This window comes from Scyliorhinus torazame, chromosome 22, assembly GCF_047496885.1.
Source record: "Scyliorhinus torazame isolate Kashiwa2021f chromosome 22, sScyTor2.1, whole genome shotgun sequence".
Classification (NCBI taxonomy): Eukaryota; Metazoa; Chordata; class Chondrichthyes; order Carcharhiniformes; family Scyliorhinidae; genus Scyliorhinus; species Scyliorhinus torazame.
In genome coordinates, this window is record NC_092728.1 from 41458161 (window position 1) to 41480032 (window position 21872).

A 21872-nucleotide genomic window follows, 5' to 3' on the forward strand; every position below is an offset into this window, starting at 1 on the left:
TTGGTCACTGTCTGTGTAGAGTCTGCATGTTCTCCCCGTCTCTGCGTGGGATTCCTCCGGGTGCTCCGGTTTCTTTCCACAATCGAAAGATGTGCAGGTGAGGTGGATTAACCATGCTAAATTGTCCTCAGTGTCCAAAAAGTTTTGTTGGGGTTACGGGGATAGGGTGTATGTTTGGGCTTAAGTAGGGTGCTCTTTCCAAGGGCCGGTGCAGACTCGATGGGCCGAATGGTCTCCTTCTGAACCATCAATTCTGTGATTCTATATCTTCAAATGAAATCACTTCTGCACCAACGAGCTATGGACCCAATTTTAAGTGGATTAGGTGGAATCCAGTGTTATCTGGATGACATTTTGGTTACTGGAAAGAATGAGGAAGAACATCTCCACAACCTAGATGCCACACTGCAAAGGTTAGAAGATTGGGAATTAAGTGTTTGAAAAGACAAATGTGAATTATTCTGATCTTCAGTTGAATATCTGGGACATGCCAAGGGACTAAATAAATTGCCTTTGAAAGTCAAAGCCATTACTGAGGCACCATACCTCAGAATGTGAACCAGCTTTGATCTTTCTTAGGATTATTAAATTATTATGGAAGGTTTGTCCCTAATCTGGCGACTATTCTAAAACCCTTACATAACTTACTGTGTCAAAATATAAAGTGGACATGGCTGGTTCAATGTGAGAAAGTATTCATGCAAGTCAAAGAGGCACTGCTCAAGTCAGAAGTGCAGACACATTTGATCCAAATTTACCCCTGCAACTGGCGTGTGGCACATCACCTTACAGGGTTTGGGCTGGTGGTTTCCCACATAATGCCCACAGGTGAGGAGACTTTGATAACTTTTCACCCAGGATCTTGAATAGGGGCAAAAGCAATTCCTCTGATAGAGAAAGAAGCCCTAGGAATACTTTTTGGCATACAATGGTTCTGTCAATTCCTCTTTGGGAGGAAATTCATTTTATTGACTGGCGATCATCCACTAACAACGATTCTTGGACCTCTTACCGGGTTTCCATCAATGGCAGCGAGCAGGGTGTAGAGGTGGGCATTGTTCTTGTCAGCATGCACATACATGATCAAGTATTGTCAGTCAAACCTTCATAGGAACACAGATGGACTGTCCCAACTACCCTTACCAAATAGTTTGTCGATAAGCAGTTCGTCAGGAAATGTGCAAGCAGATAACACACCTATAAACTGCAGGACAAGTTAAGAAGCAAACCAGAAATTATTCAGTATTGTTAGAGGTCACGGACATGATGATTTGAGGAAAGACTTTAGGAGCAAATCCTGAGTTAAAGCCATATTCCACTTGAAGACTTGAATTATCCATACAGGCAGGTAGTCTCCTCTGGGAGATGAGAGTCATCCTTCCACCAGCATTAAGAAGACGTGTATTAAATCAATTACACTGTGATATTGTAAGGGTGAAGGAGATGGCCAGGAGCTATTTTTGGTGGCCGGGGCTATATGCCGAAATCGAGGAGAAGGTGGGAATGTGTTTGTTTTGTGCAAAAGTGCGGAACCTGTCACCATTAGTTCCATTACCTCGGTGGGAATGGCCAGAAGATGCCTGGCAAAGTGTGCACATTGATTATGCCGGGCCGTTTGAAGGGCGTATGTTTCTAATTCTAGACAATGCTCACTGGAAATGGCCTGAAGTTGACATCATGAAGTTAGTGTCAGTCAAGAAAACAATTGAGAAATTAGGTGAAATCCTCAGCAGGTTCGGTTATCCTGAACAACCTGTTTGCAATAATGGCCAGAGCCCATTTCGCACGAGTTTGTACATTACTTGAAGGAGAACAGAATTTGACACATCCAATCCGTTCCTTATCACCCTACCGCAAATGGGTTGGCAGAACGTTTGTACAGATGATGAAACATTTTTGAAGCTAAATACAGAACAAGGTTTATTGTCTAAACGCTTGAATCAATTCATGCTCACGTACAGGAATACTGTGCATTCAACAATCCAAGCTTTTTCGGCATTACTAATGGCTAAACGCCAACTACACACAACATTCATTTGCTAAAACCACCCAAGACAAAATAAATTGTCGAGAAAAAGCAGCTGGATCAGATCATATGACGGGAGAAAAGAATTTTCTTTCGCCAGGGTCAAGAAGTTCGAGAACAAAATTATACCACAATTGAAAAGTGGATTACTGCCAGCAGACAGGACTGGTCTCTAACACTGTATAAACCCAAGACAATGTCATGTGGAGGAGACATGAGGATCAACTTTTGGCAACAAGAGCCAATCTGCCAGAGACAGAACTGACAGAGTCCAAGTCCAGTGGTGCTGAGAGACAACCTGGAGCTGCCCAAGAACCTGGGGAGAAATTCTCCGCAATCGGCGCGATGTCCGCCAACCGGCGCCAAAAACGGCACGAATCAGTCCGGCATCGCGCCGCCCCAAAGGTGCGGAATCCTCCGCATCTTGAGGGGCCAAGCCCTAACCTTGAGGGGCTAGGCCCACGCCGGACTGATTTCCGCCCCGCCAGCTGGCGGGAAAGGCCTTTGGTGCCCCGCCAGCTGGCGCGGAAATGACTTTGCTGGACGGCGCGTGCGCGGGAGCGTCAGCGGCCGCTCACGGCATCCCCGCGCATGCGCAGTGGAGGGGGTCTCTTCCGCCATGGCGAAGGCGGAAGGAAAAGAGTGCCCCCACGGCACAGGCCCGCCCGCGGATCGGTGGGCCCCGATCGCCCCAGGACCCCAGAGCCCGCCCGCGCTGCCTTGTCCCGCCGGTAAGAGAGGTGGTTTAATCCACGCCGGCGGGGCAGGCATTCCAGCAGCGGGACTTCAGCCCATACGGGCCGGAGAATCGGCAGGGGCGATTCCCGCCTCCGCCGAATATCCGGTGCCGGAGAATTCGGCAACTGGCGGGGGCGGGATTCACGCCAGCCCCCGGCAAATCTCCGACTCGGCGGGGGGTCGGAGAATCCCGCCCCTGATTCTAATCAAACCAACTGGGGGAAGCAGCACCTCAGTTAAGAACCAGACACTGAGTTAACCTCAGAACACTACATCGTCTCTGGTTCAGATCACCACCAGCCACTTCCAAACCAAGCCAAAGACACCAGAGGTTGCAGCAAGCACTAAAAGGCAGTCACTGGAGGTTCATCAACAACCACACAGAGAACAACACCCTCTAAAGCATCTGACATATTGACTGTTGTTGATTGATTCTTCATGCTACTAATTGATTGGTAATGTTAATTGGTAATGTTATGCTGTTTATTGTGTTTGGGACTTTTGATTAAAGTGGGAGTAAAATGTTGTTTATTCATGGTATTCCTAGTGTATCCTCACTAGCAGCCGAGCAGTGGAAGAGCGGCACTTTAAGAGACCGATCGATGACATTGATGCACGATCAATTGTACAAAGACTAAAGTTGGGTACAACTGTGGCTTTATTACAGTCAGATGTGTGGCCTCCTGCTGCAGCTGGTGAAATGGCAGGGCACTGGTGGTAATGTATATTTATATAGTTCTCCGTGGGCGGAGCCAGCCGGCAGGAGCTACCGGCGAACCTGTAGTGCAGGTCCTACCTTACATCTCCTATTACAGTGGTTCACCACATTCACCCCCTGTTAAAAATGAGTCCAGCTGGGGTGACGTGAAACTATATACAATTAGTGCAATCGTGTCTGAGTGTGTCTGAGCACAGTTGGCCTGTTGTTTTATATGAACTGTGTACTTACTGAGAACATTAGAATGTAAGATATATTTTGTAACTTGTGTTATCCTTAAAATTCTGTGTGCATCTGTGAAGATATAGGTGGGGTGAAGGAGTATTGTATTATAGTCAATCTTTTCATGTTTAATAAATGTTTTTTCTTTTGTTAAAAGATAATTTTTTTTTTAAAATATGTTTATTAAGAATGTTTTAATAAAATTTTCAACCATACAAACAACCCCCCCCCTCCCGCCGTAACAAAAAAGAAAGAAAGCTCGCATAGCAAGACATGAACATGGCAAGTCAATATGGTACAGAACTTGATACGTTGGATTCCTCCCGTACATGTCAGTTTTCCAGACCATTCATGTGTTTTCTTGTTCAAATGCCCCACAGAAAAAAAAACCTTCCCCCTCCCTCCCTCCTCCCCCCCCCCCCCCACGAAAGATATCCCCCCCCCCCAACGAACGATGTCCCCCCCTCCCCCCTGGGTTGCTGTTGCTGCTGTCCGACCTTCACCTAACGCTCCGCGAGATAGTCTAGGAACGGTTGCCACCGCCTGTAGAACCCCTATGCAGACCCTCTCAAGGCAAACTTTATCCTCTCCAACTTGATAAACCCAGCCATATCATTTATCCAGGCCTCCACGCTGGGGGGCTTCGCCTCTTTCCACATTAACAAGATCCTTCGCCGGGCTACTAGGGACGCAAAGGCCAGAATGCTGGCCACTTTCGTCTCCTGCACTCCCAGCTCGTCCACTACTCCAAATAGTGCTAGTCCCCAGCTTGGCTTGACCCGGACTTTCACCACCTTAGATACTGTTCCCGCAACCCCCCTCCAGAACCCCTCCAGTGCCGGGCATGACCAAAACATATGGACATGATTCGCCGGGCTTCCTGAGCACCTCCGACATCTGTCCTCCATCCCAAAGAACCTACTCAGCCTCGCCCCCATCATATGCACTCTATGAACCACCTTAAACTGTATCAGGCTAAGCCTGGCACATGAGGTAGAGGAATTAACCCTACTTAGGGCATCAGCCCACAGCCCCTCCTCAATCTCCTCCCCTAGCTCCTCTTCCCATTTACCTTTTAGCTCCTCTACCAAAGCCTCCCCCTCTTCTTTCATCTCCTGGTATATCGCCAACACCTTGCCCTCCCCGACCCATACGCCCAAAACCACCCTGTCTTGAATCCCCTGTGCCGGGAGCAGTGGGAATTCCCTCACCTGCCGCCTCACAAATGCCCTCACTTGCATGTACCTGAAGGCATTTCCCGGGGGTAGTCCAAATTTCTCTTCCAGCACCTCTAAGCTCGCAAACGTCCCCTCGATGAACAGGTCCCCCATTCTTCTAATCCCTGCCCAATGCCAGCTCTGAAACCCCCCGTCCATCTTTCCTGGGACAAACCGATGGTTATCCCTGATCGGGGACCACACCGACGCTCCCATCGCGCCCCTGTGCCGTCTCCACTGCCCCCAGATCTTTAGCGTTGCCGCCACCACCAGGCTCGTGGTGTACCTTGTCGGCGAGAGCGGCAGCGGTGCCGTTACCAGCACCCCCAGGCTAATTCCTTTGCAGGACGCTATCTCCAACCTCTTCCACGCCGCCCCCTCTCCCTCCATCACCCACTTACGGATCATCGCCACGTTGGCTGCCCAGTAGTAGCCACCCAAATTCGGCAACGCCAGCCCTCCTCTATCTCTGCTACGCTCCAGGAACCCCCTTACCCTCGGGGTCTTGCTTGCCCACACAAATCCCATAATGCTCCTGCTCACCCTCTTAAAGAAGGCCTTGGTAATCACAATTGGGAGGCATTGGAATACAAAAAGAAACCTCGGGAGGACCACCATTTTAATCGACTGTACCCTGCCCGCCAGCGAGAGTAGTAACATGTCCCACCTCTTTAAAATCCTCCTCCATCTGTTCCACCAGCCGCGCCAAATTAAGTTTGTGCAGTGCCCCCCAGCTCCTTGCTACCTGAATCCCCAAGTATCGAAAGCTCCTTTCCGCCCTCCTCAACGATAGGTCATCTATCCCTCTTCCCTGATCCCCCGGATGCACCACAAAGAGCTCACTCTTTCCCACATTGAGCTTATAGCCCGAGAAGTCTCCAAACTCCCTTAGGATCTGCATGACCTCAACCATCCCCTCCACTGGATCCGCCACATACAGCAACAAGTCATCTGCATACAGCGACACTCGATGTTCCTCTCCCCCTCGGACCACCCCCTTCCATTTCCCCGACTCCCTTAGCGCCATGGCCAAAGGTTCAATTGCTAATTCAAACAGCAGAGGGGACAGGGGGCACCCTTGCCTCGTCCCTCGATACAGCTGGAAATACTCCGACCTCCGCCGGTTCGTGACCACACTCGCCACCGGGGCTCTATACAGGAGCTTAACCCAACTAATAAACCCTCCCCCGAACCCAAACCTCCTCAACACTTCCCAGAGATGCTCCCACTCTACTCGGTCAAAGCCTTCTCCGCGTCCATGGCTGCCACTATCTCCGCCTCTCCCTCCACCGATGGCATCATTATCACATTTAGGAGCCTTCGCACATTAGTGTTTAGCTGCCTACCCTTTACGAATCCCGTCTGGTCCTCATGAATCACCCCCGGGACACAGTCCTCAATCCTCGTAGCCAACATTTTTGCCAGCAGCTTAGCATCTACGTTGAGGAGCGAGATCGGTCTATATGACCCGCATTGCAGTGGGTCCTTATCCCGCTTCAAGATCAAAGAGATCGTCGCCTCCGACATTGTCCGGGGCAGGGTCCCCCCCTCCCTTGATTCATTGAAGGTCCTTACCAGTAACGGGGCTAACAGGTTTACATACTTCCTATAAAACTCCACCAGGAACCCATCTGGCCCCAGGGCCTTCCCTGCCTGCATGCTCCCCAGTCCTTTAACCAGCTCCTCCACCCCAATTGGCGCCCCCAAACCAGCCACCTCCTGCTCCTCCACCCTCGGGAACCTCAGTTGGTTCAAGAATCGTCGCATCCCCTCTTTTCCCCCTGGGGGCTGGGACCTGTACAGCTCCTCGTAAAAGGCCTTGAATGCCTCATTCACTTTCACCGCACTCCGCACCGTAGTTCCCCTGCCATCCTTGACTCCACCTATTTCCCTCGTTCTCATCCTCTTACGGAGCTGATGTGCCAGCATCCGACTCGCCTTCTCCCCATATTCATATCTCGCCCCCTGTGCCTTCCTCCACTGTGCCTCTGCCTTCCCTGTGGTCAACAGGTCGAACTCCGTCTGGAGACTTCGTCTCTCCCCGAGTAGTCCCTCATCAGGGGCCTCTGCATATCTCCTGTCCACCCTTAAAATCTCCCCCACCAACCTCTCCCTCTCCCTGCCCTCTCTCTTCACCCTATGAGCCCTGATGGAGATTAACTCTCCCCTGACCACCGCCTTCAGCGCCTCCCTTCCTACTCCCACCTGCACCTCCCCGTTGTCGTTGGCCTCCAGGTACCTTTCGATGCACCCCCGCACCCTCCCACACACTTCCTCGTCTGCCAGCAGTCCCACATCCAACCGCCACAACGGGCGTTGGTCCCTCTCCTCCCCCAGCTCTAGCTCCACCCAATGCAGGGCATGGTCTGAAATGGCTATGGCCGAATGCTCCGTTCCCTCCACTTTCGGGATCAATGCCCTGCCCAGAACAAAAAAAATCTATCCGGGAGTAGGCCTTATGTACATGGGAGAAAAAAGAAAATTCTCTGGCCAAAGGCCTGGCAAATCTCCACGGATCTACTCCCCCCATCTGATCCATAAACCCCCTGAGCACCTTGGCCGCAGCCGGCCTCTTCCCCGTCCTAGATCTGGAACGATCTAATGCTGGGTCCAACACCGTATTGAAACCCCCCCCCTATTATCAAGCTCCCTACTTCCAAGTCTGGAATATGCCCCAACATCTGTTTCATGAATGCAGCATCGTCCCAGTTCGGGGCGTATACATTCATCAATACCACCTCCGTCCCCTGCAACCTACCGCTCACCATCATGTATCGGCCTCCATTGTCGACTACTATGTTCTTGGCCTCAAACGACACCCGCTTCCCCACCAGTATTGCCACCCCTCTATTCTTCACATCCAGCCCCGAGTGGAATACCTGTCCTACCCATCCCTTCCTTAACCTGACCTGATCTGCCACCTTCAGATGTGTTGCCTGAAGCATGGCCACGCCTGCCTTCAGTCCCTTTAAGTGCGCGAACACTCGGGCCCTCTTAACCGGCCCATTGAGGCCTCTCACATTCCACGTGATCAGCCGGATTGGGGGGCTACCCCCCCCCCCCCCCCCCCCCCCCCCCCCCCCCGCCGACTAGCCATCTCCTATCTTAGGCCAGTCCCATGCCCGCGCCTCCCGCACCCTCCAGTCCCCCAGACGGGGAACCCTCGCCCCGACCATCTCTTCCATTTTCAGTTCCCCCTCGGACAGTACAGCAGCAACACTATTGTCCCCCCCCTCTCCCCCCCCTTCCCTCCCCCCTCCCTGCTAGATCCGCATCTAGCACTTTTGCTCCCCCCATATTACTTCCGTGAGTCAGCTGACTTCTGCTGACCCCGGCTTCCCCTGCCTTCCCGTTGATCTCCCCCATGTGGGAGTCTCTCCTCCTCCTTACCTTCCTCCATCCACCACCCCCCCCCCCCAGCACGGGAAAAAGCCCGCGCTTTCCCGCCCCCTGTGGCGCAGCTCCTGTTGCGGCCATTATCCCAGTTCCCCATCTCCGAGTCTCGCCTCCTCCAGCACCGACGCCCACATTCCCCACTATCTCGTCAACAGAAAAAAAAGAATTTTAACCAGAACTCTACCCACATCCCCATCCATCATCTCACCCATGAAGCATTCTTCACCCATATTTACAACCCCGTATACAACCAACATCCCCCCCACAACCACAGCCCCTCAGTTTGAGTCCAATTTTTCCGTTTGGATAAAGGTCCAAGCCTCTTCTGGCATTTCGAAATAATGGTGTCGGTCCTGATAAGTGACCCACAGTCGCGCAGGCTGCAGCATGCCGAACCTGACTCTTTTTTTGTGCAGCACCGCCTTAGCCCGGTTGAAGCCAGCTCTCCTCCTTGCCACCTCCGCGCTCCAATCCTGATAGACTCGGATCACCGCATTCTCCCATCTACTGCTCCGCACCTTCTTGGCCCATCTCAGAACACTTTCTTTGTCCGCGAAGCAATGGAACCTTGCCACTATCGCCCTTGGTGGCTCATCAGCCTTGGGTCACCTCGCCAGGACCCGGTGAGCCCCTTCCAGCTCCAGGGGGCTCGGAGAGGCCTCCGCACCCATCAGCGAATGGAGCATCGTACTCACATACGGCCCGGCATCAGCTCCCTCCACTCCTTCGGGGAGACCCAGAATCCGGAGATTCTTCCTCCTCGACCTGTTCTCCAGGACCGCGAGTCTCCCGGCCCACCTCCTGTGCACCGCCTCGTGCGCCTCCATCTTTACCGCCAGACCAAGGATCTCGTCCTCGTTCTCATTCGTTTTATCCCTCACCTCGCGAAGCTCCACCGCCTGGGCCTTCTGGGTCTCCTTCAGCCCCTCGATCGCCAACAGCATTGGCGCCAGCACCTCCTTTTTAAGCTCCTCCACACAGCGCTTGAGGAACTCCTGCTTGTCCGGCCCCCATGCTGCTCGATCTCCGCCCTCCGCCATCTTGTTTTTTCCCCCTCGTTTTGGCCGCTGCTCCAGAGCCTCTTTCTCCGACGCTCCACCGCTAATCCCCGCCATACGACATAAGGGGGGGACCTTACTTCACCTTCCCACGCGGGATTTAATCAAAAAATTTCCGTTGGGGCTCCTCTGGAGAGCCCAAAAGTCCATTATAGCGGGAGCTGCCGAAATGTGCGGCTTAGCTCCGCATCGCCGCAACCGGAAGACCTGTTAAAAGATCATTGGCAGTCCTGTGACTGTTCATTCATGTTGCTTAAAAACAATAAAAGCTATGGCATACCGAGCCAGTGTTCCATTTTTGGGACCTGTCCAACAGTCGAGATCGTAACTGTGGTAGTATGTATTGGGGGTCATGTGGGACTGGAAGCCCTAATATCATTGGCTGACAGATCCCGGGTCCTGGTTGGCCGTTGACCTCAAGCTCCGCCCTGAAGGCGAAGTATAAGAAGCCGGTGTCTTCCCCCGCAGGCCAGTTTACTATCGGGCTGCTGGGGAACAGACACGCTTAATAAAGCCTCATCGACTTCACTCTATTCGTCTCACGGAGTCTTTGTGCGCCACAGTAACATCACCCAGAAATGAATGAGGAGGGTGAGTGGTAACAGGAAAAGAGACAGAAGTCAGTAACGTTTACAGTGTCTTCCACAGTGAGAGACTAAACCCTCACCCTTACACTGGGGGCATAGGTGAGATATTAAGGCTTTAGCTAATGCTGTAACATTCCCTTTCTCAGCTGGTAGCAGTTGGTGAGAACAGGCCACTGAAACCTCTGGCTGCAAATGTGGATCCAATAACTTGGACTCATCTTTACAAGCACAAGCATGAGTTTGCCACCCAACCTCCCGAACTCCAGCGGAGGGGAATCTCAGGTAAGTGACAGGAACAAATAATTCAGAGGTGACAAATCCAAGCTAACCAGAACCTGTCCCTTGGACATGTGAACCAGTTACATTTGAGTTAAAACAGCTGACAAGTGAGTTTAAGTGAATGCCCATACACACCCATTGCTATACGGTGCCGCTACGGTGTGATTAAATGGGGCCTGTACTCACTCAGTCCCAATCTCTCTTCCCATCCTTGTGGCCACTAATTTCTGTGCAATCCAGCCCATGCCAATTAATAGCTCTGTGAAAAACAGGAACTGTGACTGCTTTCTCCACCTTCATAACTCCCCACCGTGCCCCCCCCCCCCCCCCCCCCCCCCCCCCCCCCCAACAGGGTGGGTTTGTGACCGGGAAATGGGCCTGTTATCAGTTTCCCAGCCCTGGAAGGAAAATCAGTCCCAAGATATTCCAGGAAAGGGAGGCAAATTCCGAGTTGTCCACCACCGCAATGGAGCTCGCCCACTAGATTTCATTTGAGATTGGCAAGCAGAGATTGTAGCTGGCACTTTCACCCACAGGCCCAATGTAAATGAGATATCCTCTTGCTGATTCTACAAACTCCGGCAAAGTTGGCACAGGCAACCCCAGTGAGCACCGTGCCCGCACCTCCAACGTGACACGCTGAGAATTTACAAACCCTTCGTATTGAGTTGCTGAGAGTCTTGAGTCCAGTGAGGAGTCCTTTGTTGGGACAGGGAGATAAATGACAGCACACTCTGTACAGATAAATAATATTCTCTTCTTTTATTAATTGCTTGGTATAGGTTATGCTGGATTTATTCCAAGAATGCCTTACGAGTTTGGGCATCCTTACCAAGATCAAGTAAAGACTGCCATGGACAAGTTTCAGCGCAAACAGGTACCCGCATTCCTCTAATTCTGTCTCAAGAGTACACCGCCCAATGTTTCTCAGGGATCAGGCCCCCTCATTTGAAATCTTTCTCTCTTCAAATTTTGATTAAGAGCCTTTGTAAGTTAAGCTCTGTAGCACCATTCGGTGCAACTGAACTGATAGCAAGGTGAGAATTTCCTTTTTGATGTTTAAATATCATCTCAGTTCATCTAATTAGATCGACATGGAAGTCCTTACAAATATAAGCTTCAATCCGCTTATGTTAGTGACAATGTCATCTCTAAAGCAAAGAGTTTGAGAAACCGGGAAATCAGGAACATTGGGGTACGTTAGGTAGAAAGGTCGGAATTCAAGTTATATATTTTCAGCTTCTCACTTCCTAATATAGCTTGAGCTTTGGGTAGAGGCTGCGGTGTCCATCCAAGTCAAACACTCGAACAACAGTGCCAGGCTTCAATAGGTTTTTATCCACATATTCAGCCACTGAATTTGGGTTAAATAACACCAAGGAGGGCCTGTGCCCAGGGGAAGATCAGGTGATTTTTGGAGGGATCTGAACCGAACACAATGAGTAATTCCGCGTGTTTGCACCTTCTTATCAAACTCGCTGAGTTGGATTCCCACCAAGTCACGGTCGAGCCAGAAAATCCACAGCCTGAAAATAAGCAAGTCACCCCCTCGCCCTACCACTGCCCTGAGGCAGGCTGCTGGCTTCAGGCCCATTCAATACCTGGCCAACTAGTCTCTGGGCCAGAAGATGGTTGATCCAAATGTGGTGCAGATGCTGGATTTGTGGAACAAGGTGGGGCAAACTGTCCGGCTCCACTTAGCTTCACTGTAATCCATCCACTATCTGATGTCCCACGCTTTGTCCTTTTAAGTATGTGGAAGCCTTCCTCTTGTAAGATGACCATTTGCACTGTGTTGGTCAACCCTGTGTTAAACATTACTTGGTGTGGCTCAGAGGCCCCTATGGAGTGTCTGTCACATTTGCCGTAGAGAAAGACAGCGGGCTGAGAAGATTCACAATTCACTGGCCTCTGGTTTCTCTGGACTCTCCTGGGCCAGCTGAGCTTCCTGTTCCTGCTAGCCTCTTCCAGTGCCTCTCCAAATATTCAACCTCCACAGGTCACAGCTATCAAGGATTGTCTCCCAGTCCCAGTGTCAATGTCCGCCATCTTCATCTCTCACTTGCAGATGTCCTAGTGGTGGAGGGATAAATGTCCAGGAAGGAGGTCATGACCCAGTGGCCAGTTCATTGTACAGAAACCTTTTGGGGATATGGACGTCATCAAGCCGATGAATGTGGCCGTGCGGGCGCAGACACCATTGGTTTAGCAATGAATGTACGCTGATGGAATTAGCATGCTCCAGGGCCTCTGAGTTAGTGCCCTTGTCCTGCCAAGAGATGTTAAGGGATATGTCTGAGGCAGCACTTCAGAATTTTTTCTGAGATAGCATATGTTGTCCAGATCTCACAATTATAGAGGGGTGTCCAGATCTCACCATTGTAGAGGTGAGTCCAGATCTCACCATTACAGAGGGGTGTCCAGATCTCACCATTGCAGATGGGTGTCCAGATCTCACCATTGTAGAGGGGTGTCCAGATCTCACCATTGTAGAGGGGTGTCCAGACCTCAGCATTGTAGAGGGGTGTCCCGATCTCACCATTGTAGAGGGGTGTCCAGATCTCACCATTGTACAGGTGAGTCCAGATCTCACCATTACAGAGGGGTGTCCAGATCTCACCATTGCAGATGGGTGTCCAGATCTCACCATTGTAGAGGGGTGTCCAGATCTCACCATTGTAGAGGGATGTCCAGACCTCAGCATTGTAGAGGGGTGTCCCGATCTCACCATTGTAGAGGGGTGTCCAGACCTCACCATTGCAGAGGGGTGTCCAGATCTCACCATTGCAGAGCGGTGTCCAGATCTCACCATTATAGAGGGGTGTCCAGACCTCACCATTGTAGAGGGGTGTCCAGATCTCACCAGTGCAGAGGGGTGTCCAGATCCCACCACTGCAGAGGAGTGTCCAGACCTCACCATTGCAGAGGGGTGTCCAGACCTCACCATTGCAGAGGGGTGTCCAGACCTCACCATTGTAGAGGGGTGTCCAGACTTCACTATTGTAGACGGGTGTTCAGATCTCACCATTATCGAGGGGTGTCCAGATCTCACCATTGCAGAGGGGTGTCCATAAGACCATTAGACCATAAGACATAGGAGCGGAGGTAAGGCCATTTGGCCCATCGAGTCCACCCCACCATTCAATCATGGCTGATTTCAACTCCATTTACCCGCTCTCTCTCCATAGCCCTTAATTCCTCGAGAAATCAAGAATTTATCAACTTCTGTCTTAAAGACACTCAACGTCCCGGCCTCCACCGCCCTCTGTGGCAATGAATTCCACAGACCCACCACTCTCTGGCTGAAGAAATTTCTCCTCATCTCTGTTCTAAAGTGACTCTAACTATTCTAAGGCTGTGCCCCCGGGTCCTAGTCTCCCCTGCTAATGGAAACAACTTCCCTACGTCCACCCTATCTAAGCCATTCATTATCTTGTAAGTTTCTATTAGATCTCCCCTCAACCTCCTAAACTCCAATGAATATAATCCCAGGATCCTCAGACGTTCATCGTATGTTAGGCCTACCATTCCTGGGATCATCTGTGTGAATCTCCGCTGGACCCGCTCCAGTGCCAGTATGCCCTTCCTGAGGTGTGGGGCCCAAAATTGCTCACAGTATTCTAAATGGAGCCTAACTAATGCTTTATAAAGCTTCAGAAGTACATCCCTGCTTTTATATTCCAAGCCTCTTGAGATAAATGACAACATTGCATTTGCTTTCTTAATTACGGACTCAACCTGCAAGTTTACCTTTAGAGAATCCTGGACTAGGACTCCCAAGTCCCTTTGCACTTCAGCATTATGAATTTTGTCACCGTTTAGAAAATAGTCCATGCCTCTATTCTTTTTTCCAAAGTGCAAGACCTCGCACTTGCCCATGTTGAATTTCATCAGCCATTTCTTGGACCACTCTCCTAAACTGTCTAAATCTTTCTGCAGCCTCCCCACCTCCTCCATACTACCTGCCCCTCCACCTATCTTTGTATCATCGGCAAACTTAGCCAGAATGCCCCCAGTCCCATCATCTAGATCGTTAATACATAAAGAGAACAGCTGTGGCCCCAACACTGAACCCTGCGGGACACCACTCATCACCGGTTGCCATTCCGAAAAAGAACATTTTATCCCAACTCTCTGCCTTCTGCCTGACAGCCAATCGTCATTCCATGTTAGTACCTTGCCTCGAATACCATGGGCCCTTATTTTACTCAGCAGTCTCTCGTGAGTCACCTTATCAAAGGCCTTTTGGAAGCCAAGATAGATAACATCCATTGGCTCTCCTTGGTCTAACCTATTTGTTATCTCTTCAAAGAACTCTAACAGGTTTGTCAGGCACGACCTCCCCTTACTAAATCCATGCTGACTTGTCCTAATCCAACCCTGTACTTCCAAGAATTTAGAAATCTCATCCTTAACAATGGATTCTAGAATCTTGCCAAGAACCAAGGTTAGGCTAATTGGCCTATAATTTTCCATCTTTTTCCTTGTTCCCTTCTTGAACAGGGGGGTTACAACAGCGATTTTCCAATCCTCTGGGACTTCCAATCCAGATCACATCGCTGCAGAGGGGTGTCCAGATCTCACCATTGTAGAGGGGTGTCCATACCTCACCATTGCAGAGGGGTGTCCAGATCACATCACTGCAGAGGGGTGTCCAGATCACATCACTGCAGAGGGGTGTCCAGATCTCACCATTGCAGAGGGGTGTCCAGACCTCACCATTGTAGAGGGGTGTCCAGATCACATTACTACAGAGGGGTGTTCAGATCTCACCATTGCAGAGGGGTGTCCAGATCACATCACTGAAGAGGGGTGTCCAGATCTCACCATTGCAGAGGGGTGTCCAGATCACATCACTGCAGAGGGGTGTCCAGATCACATCACTGCAGAGGGGTGTCCAGATCTCACCATTGCAGAGGGGTGTCCCGACCTCACCATTGTAGAGGGGTGTCCAGATCACATCACTGCAGAGGGGTGTCCAGATCACATCACTGCAGAGGGGTGTCCAGATCTCACCATTGCAGAGGGGTGTCCAGACCTCACCATTGTAGAGGGGTGTCCAGACCTCACCATTGCAGAGGGGTGTCCAGATTTCACCATTGCAAAGGGGTGTCCAGATCACATCACTGCAGATGGGTGTCCAGATCTCACCATTGCAGAGGAGTGTCCAGATCACATCAATGCAGAGGGGTGTCCAGATCTCACCATTGTAGAGGGGTGACCAGATCTCACCATTGTAGAGGGGTGCAATGAGGACACAGGCTTGGTAGACTCACAGTTTAGTGTTCTCAATTAGGTTGCTGTTGTTCCACACTCTCTGACTCAATTTGGACACATCAGCCGCAGCTTTTGTGACGCATGAATTAATCTGAGCATGAAGTAACTGATTGCTGGTGATTGTGGAGCCTAGACAGGTGGAGCTATCAACAACCTCCAGCACTGTCACATTGTCAATGATGATATCTGGCAGCATGGTAACATTCTGGGCCATGACATTGTCTCCCTTATGCTGATGTTCTTTACAGACAGAAGAACCCTCACATTTAAGAAGTATTTAGATGAAGGCTCTGGACCAAGTACTGGAAATGGGATTAGAGTAGAGAGTGCTTGATGGCCGGCGTGGACATGATAGGCCGAAGGGCCTCTTTCTGTGCTGTAAAACTCTATGACTCTTAGAGAGTTTATCCATTTGCTGCTGAAAATGTTCTTCTGAATGGAATGCTATGTGCAGCATCGTAAGTATAAAGCAACACTCTGATCAGGGCCAGGATTCTCCGTTGCGAGTCCATCCCGCATCTGCTGCTAGTGAGGATAGAGAATTTGGCGCTCAGCCAAATCTGCCATTCATTGCAGCGAGACCAGAGAATCCTGCTGCCCTGAACGGACGGAGGATCCCACCCAACAACCCGGTGCACCTTTTTGTTGGATCTCCGTTGAGCAACGATCCTCATTCCAGTCAGTGGACACCTTCTGTAGGTGACCTGAAGGCACATGACATCAGCAAAGAGGAGAAAGCCAATGGCTGTTGGTGTCAAACCAGTTTGACCCCATTGCAGATTTCAAAGGGTTCTGATGTTGCCCCATCATCGTTGACCATACCTATTATGTCATGGAAAGATGAGACCACTTTGAGCAACTTTGGTGGGTATTTTCTCCGTGAACTTAAATAGACCACCTCTGCTCTCATAGTCAAATACCTTGGTGAGGCCCATGAAGACTATAGTGGTCTCCTTTGTTCATGGAATATCTCTTGCAGATGCAGGACTCAGAAGCTCCTGTAGATTGTAGATCTTCCAGTTCTTGAAGCACATTGGGATATGGGATAGATATGTTAAGTCAAAATCTGCAGTCTGACAAGGACAACTTGGACAAATGCTTTTCCCACGATTCTCAATTGCTGCGGCCACACTTGCTCTAACACAGTATTGTTGTATCAGACATATCCTGGGGCACTGCTCCTTCTCTCCAGCAGAGGCAGAGATGTTCATACAGATGCTGCAGGAATGCTGGTTTTCCATGCTAGATGAGTTTGGGTGGTACAGGATCAGCACCTGGAGCTTTGTCAATAACAGTGTGTTATCAGCCTTGATAAGCTCGTTGACTATGGGTTTAATATTCCTCTGCCATACCAGGCAGCCTTTCTATAGTGTTCCTCCTGAGAGTACAAATCAAGGTGGTGTTCCACCCATCTCCTATGCCTTGGTTTTCAATTACGCCATTTTCTTCACTGATGGACTATTGCCTTTTTGATCCCTTCGTACATGCCCTTAACTGGATATTGTCGTAACCAGTAGGCACACCACCTAGCACTCTCCTGGACTGTACTTCAAGCAGTTCCTCGTGTACTCAGAGCCTTCTCACTCGGATCTCTCTTGTAATTATTGAAAGCGGACTGTTTGGCTTTGTAGATGGTGTCTTGAAGTATGTTTCATTTTGCTTCTGTATGCTGCAGAGCACCTGTTCAATCGAGTCAAGGAAGTGTTGATTTTTATCAGAAAAGGCAGTACGGCTGACACCGCACCCACCTCCATACATCTGCCACCATGGCCTATGGGTCTATGGGTCAGAAAGTCGAGGATCCAGTTGCAGAGGGAGGAGCCAAGCCCTAGGTTTTGGAGTTTGGATATGAGCTTGGCTGGGATTAAGGAGCTGTAGTCAATGAATAGAAATCTGATGTAGGAGTCCTTGTTGTCGAGTTGCTCCAGGGATGAGTCTGGGGCGAGGGAGATGGTGTCTATTGTGGACCGGTTGTGGCGGTATGCGAATTGCAGTGGATCAAGGCAGCTGGGAGTATGGAGTTGATGTGTCATAGAATCATAGAATTTTACAGTGCAGAAGGAGGCCATTCCCCCAATCAAGTCTGCACCCGCCCTTGGAAAAAACACCCCACTTAAGTCCACCCTATCCCCGTAACCCCACCTAACCTTTTTGGACACTAAGGGTAATTTAGCGTGGTCAATCCACTTAACCTGCACATCTTTGGACTGTGGGAGGAAACCGGAGCACCCGGAGGAAACCCACGCAGGCACGGGGAGAACGTGCAGACTCCACACAGACAGTGACCCAAGTCGGGAATCGAACCCGGGACCCTGGAGCTGTGAAGCAATTGTACCACTGTGCAACCGTGCCGTGTCTCATGACCAACCTCTCGAAGCACTTCATTGCGACTGATGTCAAGGCCACCGGACCAAAATCCATTACAGGAACTTGCCAAGGTTCCAAGGTTCTTTGATCCAGAAGGGCAATAGCAGCAGACACGCGGTAACACCAACAACTGCAGGTTCTCGTCCAAGTCACTCACCATCCTGACTTGTAAACATATCGCCGATCCTTCACTGTTCTGGGTCAAAATCCTGCAATGCCGACCCTACACCACAGGAGTGCAACAGTTCAAGATGGCAGTTCACCACCAATTTCTCAGGAATTGTTAGGAACGGATAATAAATGCTGGCCGAGCCATAAATGAATTGAAAAAAACTGGAGTGTCCTCTCTGTGGAGGACCTGGGCTGCCCAAACATTAGGATCAACCTCTCAACATCGCCGGCTGAGTCCGAAGGAATGCAGAGCACTATGTTTGGTACCGGCTTGGTTGCACGAGTTACAAGAAAGATTAAAGGTTTCAACATCAATTCGCTTTGGGGCTCCACTCCAGCTTTTTTGTGAGTGTTTACTCCCTTAGCCTTCAACTTTCATATGTCATCCACAAGGCAGTGTAACTATGCGCCCACACCGGTTTAGTGGTTCAAAAGGGCTAAGGCACTTCCTCATGTGGGTGGACCTGCAAACCATATTTCTGAGCAGGGCTTAACCTGCGAGTTAATCCGAAGGTTTAGCCTTGGGCCACAATGAACCCAGTTTATTTGTGGCACCATAGGAGACATGGCAGTTAGGAGGGCAAATGCAATGTTAGCATTCATGTCAAGAGGGCGAGAATGCAAGAGCAGGGATGTACTTCTGAGGCTGTATAGGCTCTGGTCGCACACCATTTGGAGTATTGTGAGCAGTTTTTGGCCCCGTATCTAAAGAAGGATATGCTGGCCTTGGAAAGGGTTCAGAGGAGGTTCACAAGAATGATCCCTGGAATGAAGAGTTGGAAACGGTTGAGGACTCTGGGTCTATACTCATTAGAGTTTAGAAGGATGAAGGGGGATCTTATTGAAAATTACACCATACTGCGAGACCTGGATAGAGTGGACGTGGAGAGGATGTTTACGCTTGTAGGAAAAATTAAAACCAGAGGAAACCATCTCAGACCAAAGGGACAATCCTGTAAAACTGAGATGAGGAGGAATTTCGTCAGCCAGAGGGTGGTGAATCTGTGGAACTCTTTGCCACAGAAGGCTGTGGAGGTCAAATTACTGAGCGTCTTTAAGACAGAGATAGATCGGTTCTTGATTAATAAGGGGATCAGGGGTTATGGGGAAAAGGCAGGAGAATGCGGATGAAAAAAATGTCAGCCATGATTGAATGGCAGAGCAGAATCGATGGGCCGAGTGGCCTAATCCTGCTCTTATGTCTTATCGTCTTATCGTCTTATGGCAGAGGATTTGCCAAACTGATAGGAATGGACTTATACATTTGGCCCTCTTTTTCACATTGATGATATCTGGTAGCTGGGAAAAATGAGATGCAAACTATCACACAAAAGTGGAAAGCACCAGATTAACCAGTATACTAGATGCATTACATTGACCTGCCTTAATTACTGAGATACTGCTGCGACACTTGCCTTAATGTAATCGAATGCTGTATCTGGAAGTAGGACAGGCACATAGGATTAAGATGTCTGAGTGGGCGGCACGGTGGCAATGCGGTTAGCACTGCTGCCTCACAGTGCCGAGGATCCAGGTTCGATCCCGGCCCGGGTCACTGCCTGTGTTTGTACAATCTCTCCGTGCCTGCGTGGGTCTTACCCCCACAACCCAAAGATATGCAGAGTAGGTGGATTGGCCACACTACATTGCCCCTTAATTGGGGGGGGAAAAAAATTGGATAATCTAAATTTAAAGAATTAAAGAATAAAAAAGGATCAAGATGACTGGTCATGTGGACCAGAAGCACCTGTAATATGATCCACACTCCCCCTCCCCCCCACCCCTCAATAGTCTCACATCAGCTTGTCCACTGTGGAAAAACTCTGGATTATAGGGTCCAATGCTTCTCAAATGGCAAGGTCAGTTCAGTCCGAAATTACATTGGGTCCTTTTGGTGTCAGAAGAGTTCCATTTAAATATTTCAGGCAGCTCAGATCCCATCGCAGACAGTCCTTGCCCCCATATTGTATGGGTTGAATTAAATGCTGGTAACAGGATGAGTGAGCTTATGCAGTGCAACATTTTGCTGTTCTCAGTTTGAAATCTCAAACAGGACATACCCTGATTGTGAACATTTTCTTTTCAGTATTTTGTTAGGAACAATCTGAAAGGTTGTCGAGAGGATATTCCACCGCCAGAAAGTAAACTTTATCTCACCACACCGATGGTTCCTAAATATACTGGTCATGTGCCAGGTATGTTTTGTTTATAAATGTACAGTCGTAGTGCAAACCCTCCATACACAACCTACTCATCATACATTGCAGCCTAATGGTTAAGCCATCCAGCCACTTGAGCCTAATCTGTGGCCAAACTCATGTGTCCATGTTATATGAAGGAACTTTTTCTGCCATCATCCCTGAACCACCCTGACTTTAATTTTACACTTCCTTTGTTCTGGACTTCTCCAGAAGAATAGGTCCTACCCTCTAATCTATAAACTTTTGTGAGGGCCATGAAGAATCCAGCACCAGTTTGTAGAGTCAAACAGAAAGTAACTTTATTCACAACAATCTGTACAAGTACCATCCGTACACTACTGAATTCCTCTCCAGCCAGTACCACACTGGCCAGCTCTATTTATGATTCTCCTCACCCCCCTCATTGGGGGAGCTCATTGTCCCCAGCCAATAGTATCAGGCAGGTTATAACACAAACCCTTTACTCATCTTAAACACCTTAATTAGACCATCCCTTAATCTTTTACAAGCCTTGTCTATTTGGGACATTTGGTTTGTTTCCAGTCAGCTAAAACACGTGTAAAACCTTACAGGTGCAAAACCCAGATGCATAGCTGGGGAGGCTGAAAGCCTTTTGAATGGGGCACATTGAGCCTGCTGTTGTTTCTACTGCATGGTACCTCATGGGTGCTCCCACAGGTGACCCACATGTCCACTAGAAACCTTTGAACTGGTGCTGTCATGACACCACTCAGCCATACCGGCTGAGTTTGGCGCTCAGTTTGCGAATGAGAATCACAGAGGTCCATTCACCGTATTAGTTTGCCCATTCACCCAAGAATGTCAGCACGGTTACACGAGGGTCCCAGCATTAATGATACTTAAAGATTCAGGCACCCAATTTGCACATAAGGTAATTTCAAATAACTTATGCTATTGCAAATATTGTAAATATTTGTAAATATTGTAGCGTATTTTTGGAGGTATTGTACTGAGCACCCTCAAATGTTTGTATGAATCGATAAATCCTTTTGCTGATATCTGCTGCAAAAGTAGATGCGTCAGTCAGTGGATTGTAATAAAAACTATGGGACTCCAATAGTCGGTTTGTGGGCTCAATCGTTTGTCAGCTGATATAATGAGAGCCATTATTCTGCATCTCACTTGTTCAATACTTGTGTTTTATAGGGGCTAACTTTGATATTGGATCAACATTTGGCAAGAATTCTAGGATTGCTCATTGGCAAATCCACTGTCTGTGATTTCAACTTGGTATCCAAAATTATGTTATCTGAGGATTTTATTGGTATGTCATAGCATTTGTAACTAAAGCTTAGTAAACACAGGAAAATACCAAAGAAGAAAGAAAAGGCATTGTTAAGATAGATTGGAATGTGATAAATAAAGGATGGTTCTGAACAAAAATATGCACGATATGGATCCTTGTCCTGTGTACTATAACAGAAAAAAACCCAAATGTTGCCAGACACAAGTGAACACTTGTTCACATAAGTGTCAGACTGTTGTCTTGGATTACTCCAAGGGTTCTTTGTGATTCAGACACAATGTAATTAAGAGAACAACGATGGAAGTTTGTCTACTTTATTGATAAGAATAATATGATATAGGAATATAA

At 49.2% G+C, this 21872-nt stretch overlaps 1 protein-coding gene across 1 annotated transcript in view; it reads left to right on the plus strand.

Annotated features, from left to right (window-relative positions):
• LOC140398805 (ciliary microtubule inner protein 2A-like) overlaps positions 1-21665 on the plus strand; it is a 79433-nt gene extending 57768 nt beyond the window's left edge. Inside the window, exons 4-7 of the mRNA XM_072487770.1 lie at positions 10109-10244; positions 11024-11118; positions 20143-20251; positions 21425-21665. Of these exons, the coding sequence (XP_072343871.1) occupies positions 10109-10244; positions 11024-11118; positions 20143-20251; positions 21425-21498 (414 nt within the window). The 3' untranslated portion in view covers positions 21499-21665. The remainder of the gene's footprint in view (positions 1-10108; positions 10245-11023; positions 11119-20142; positions 20252-21424) is intronic.
• The last annotated feature ends 207 nt before the right edge of the window (positions 21666-21872 follow it).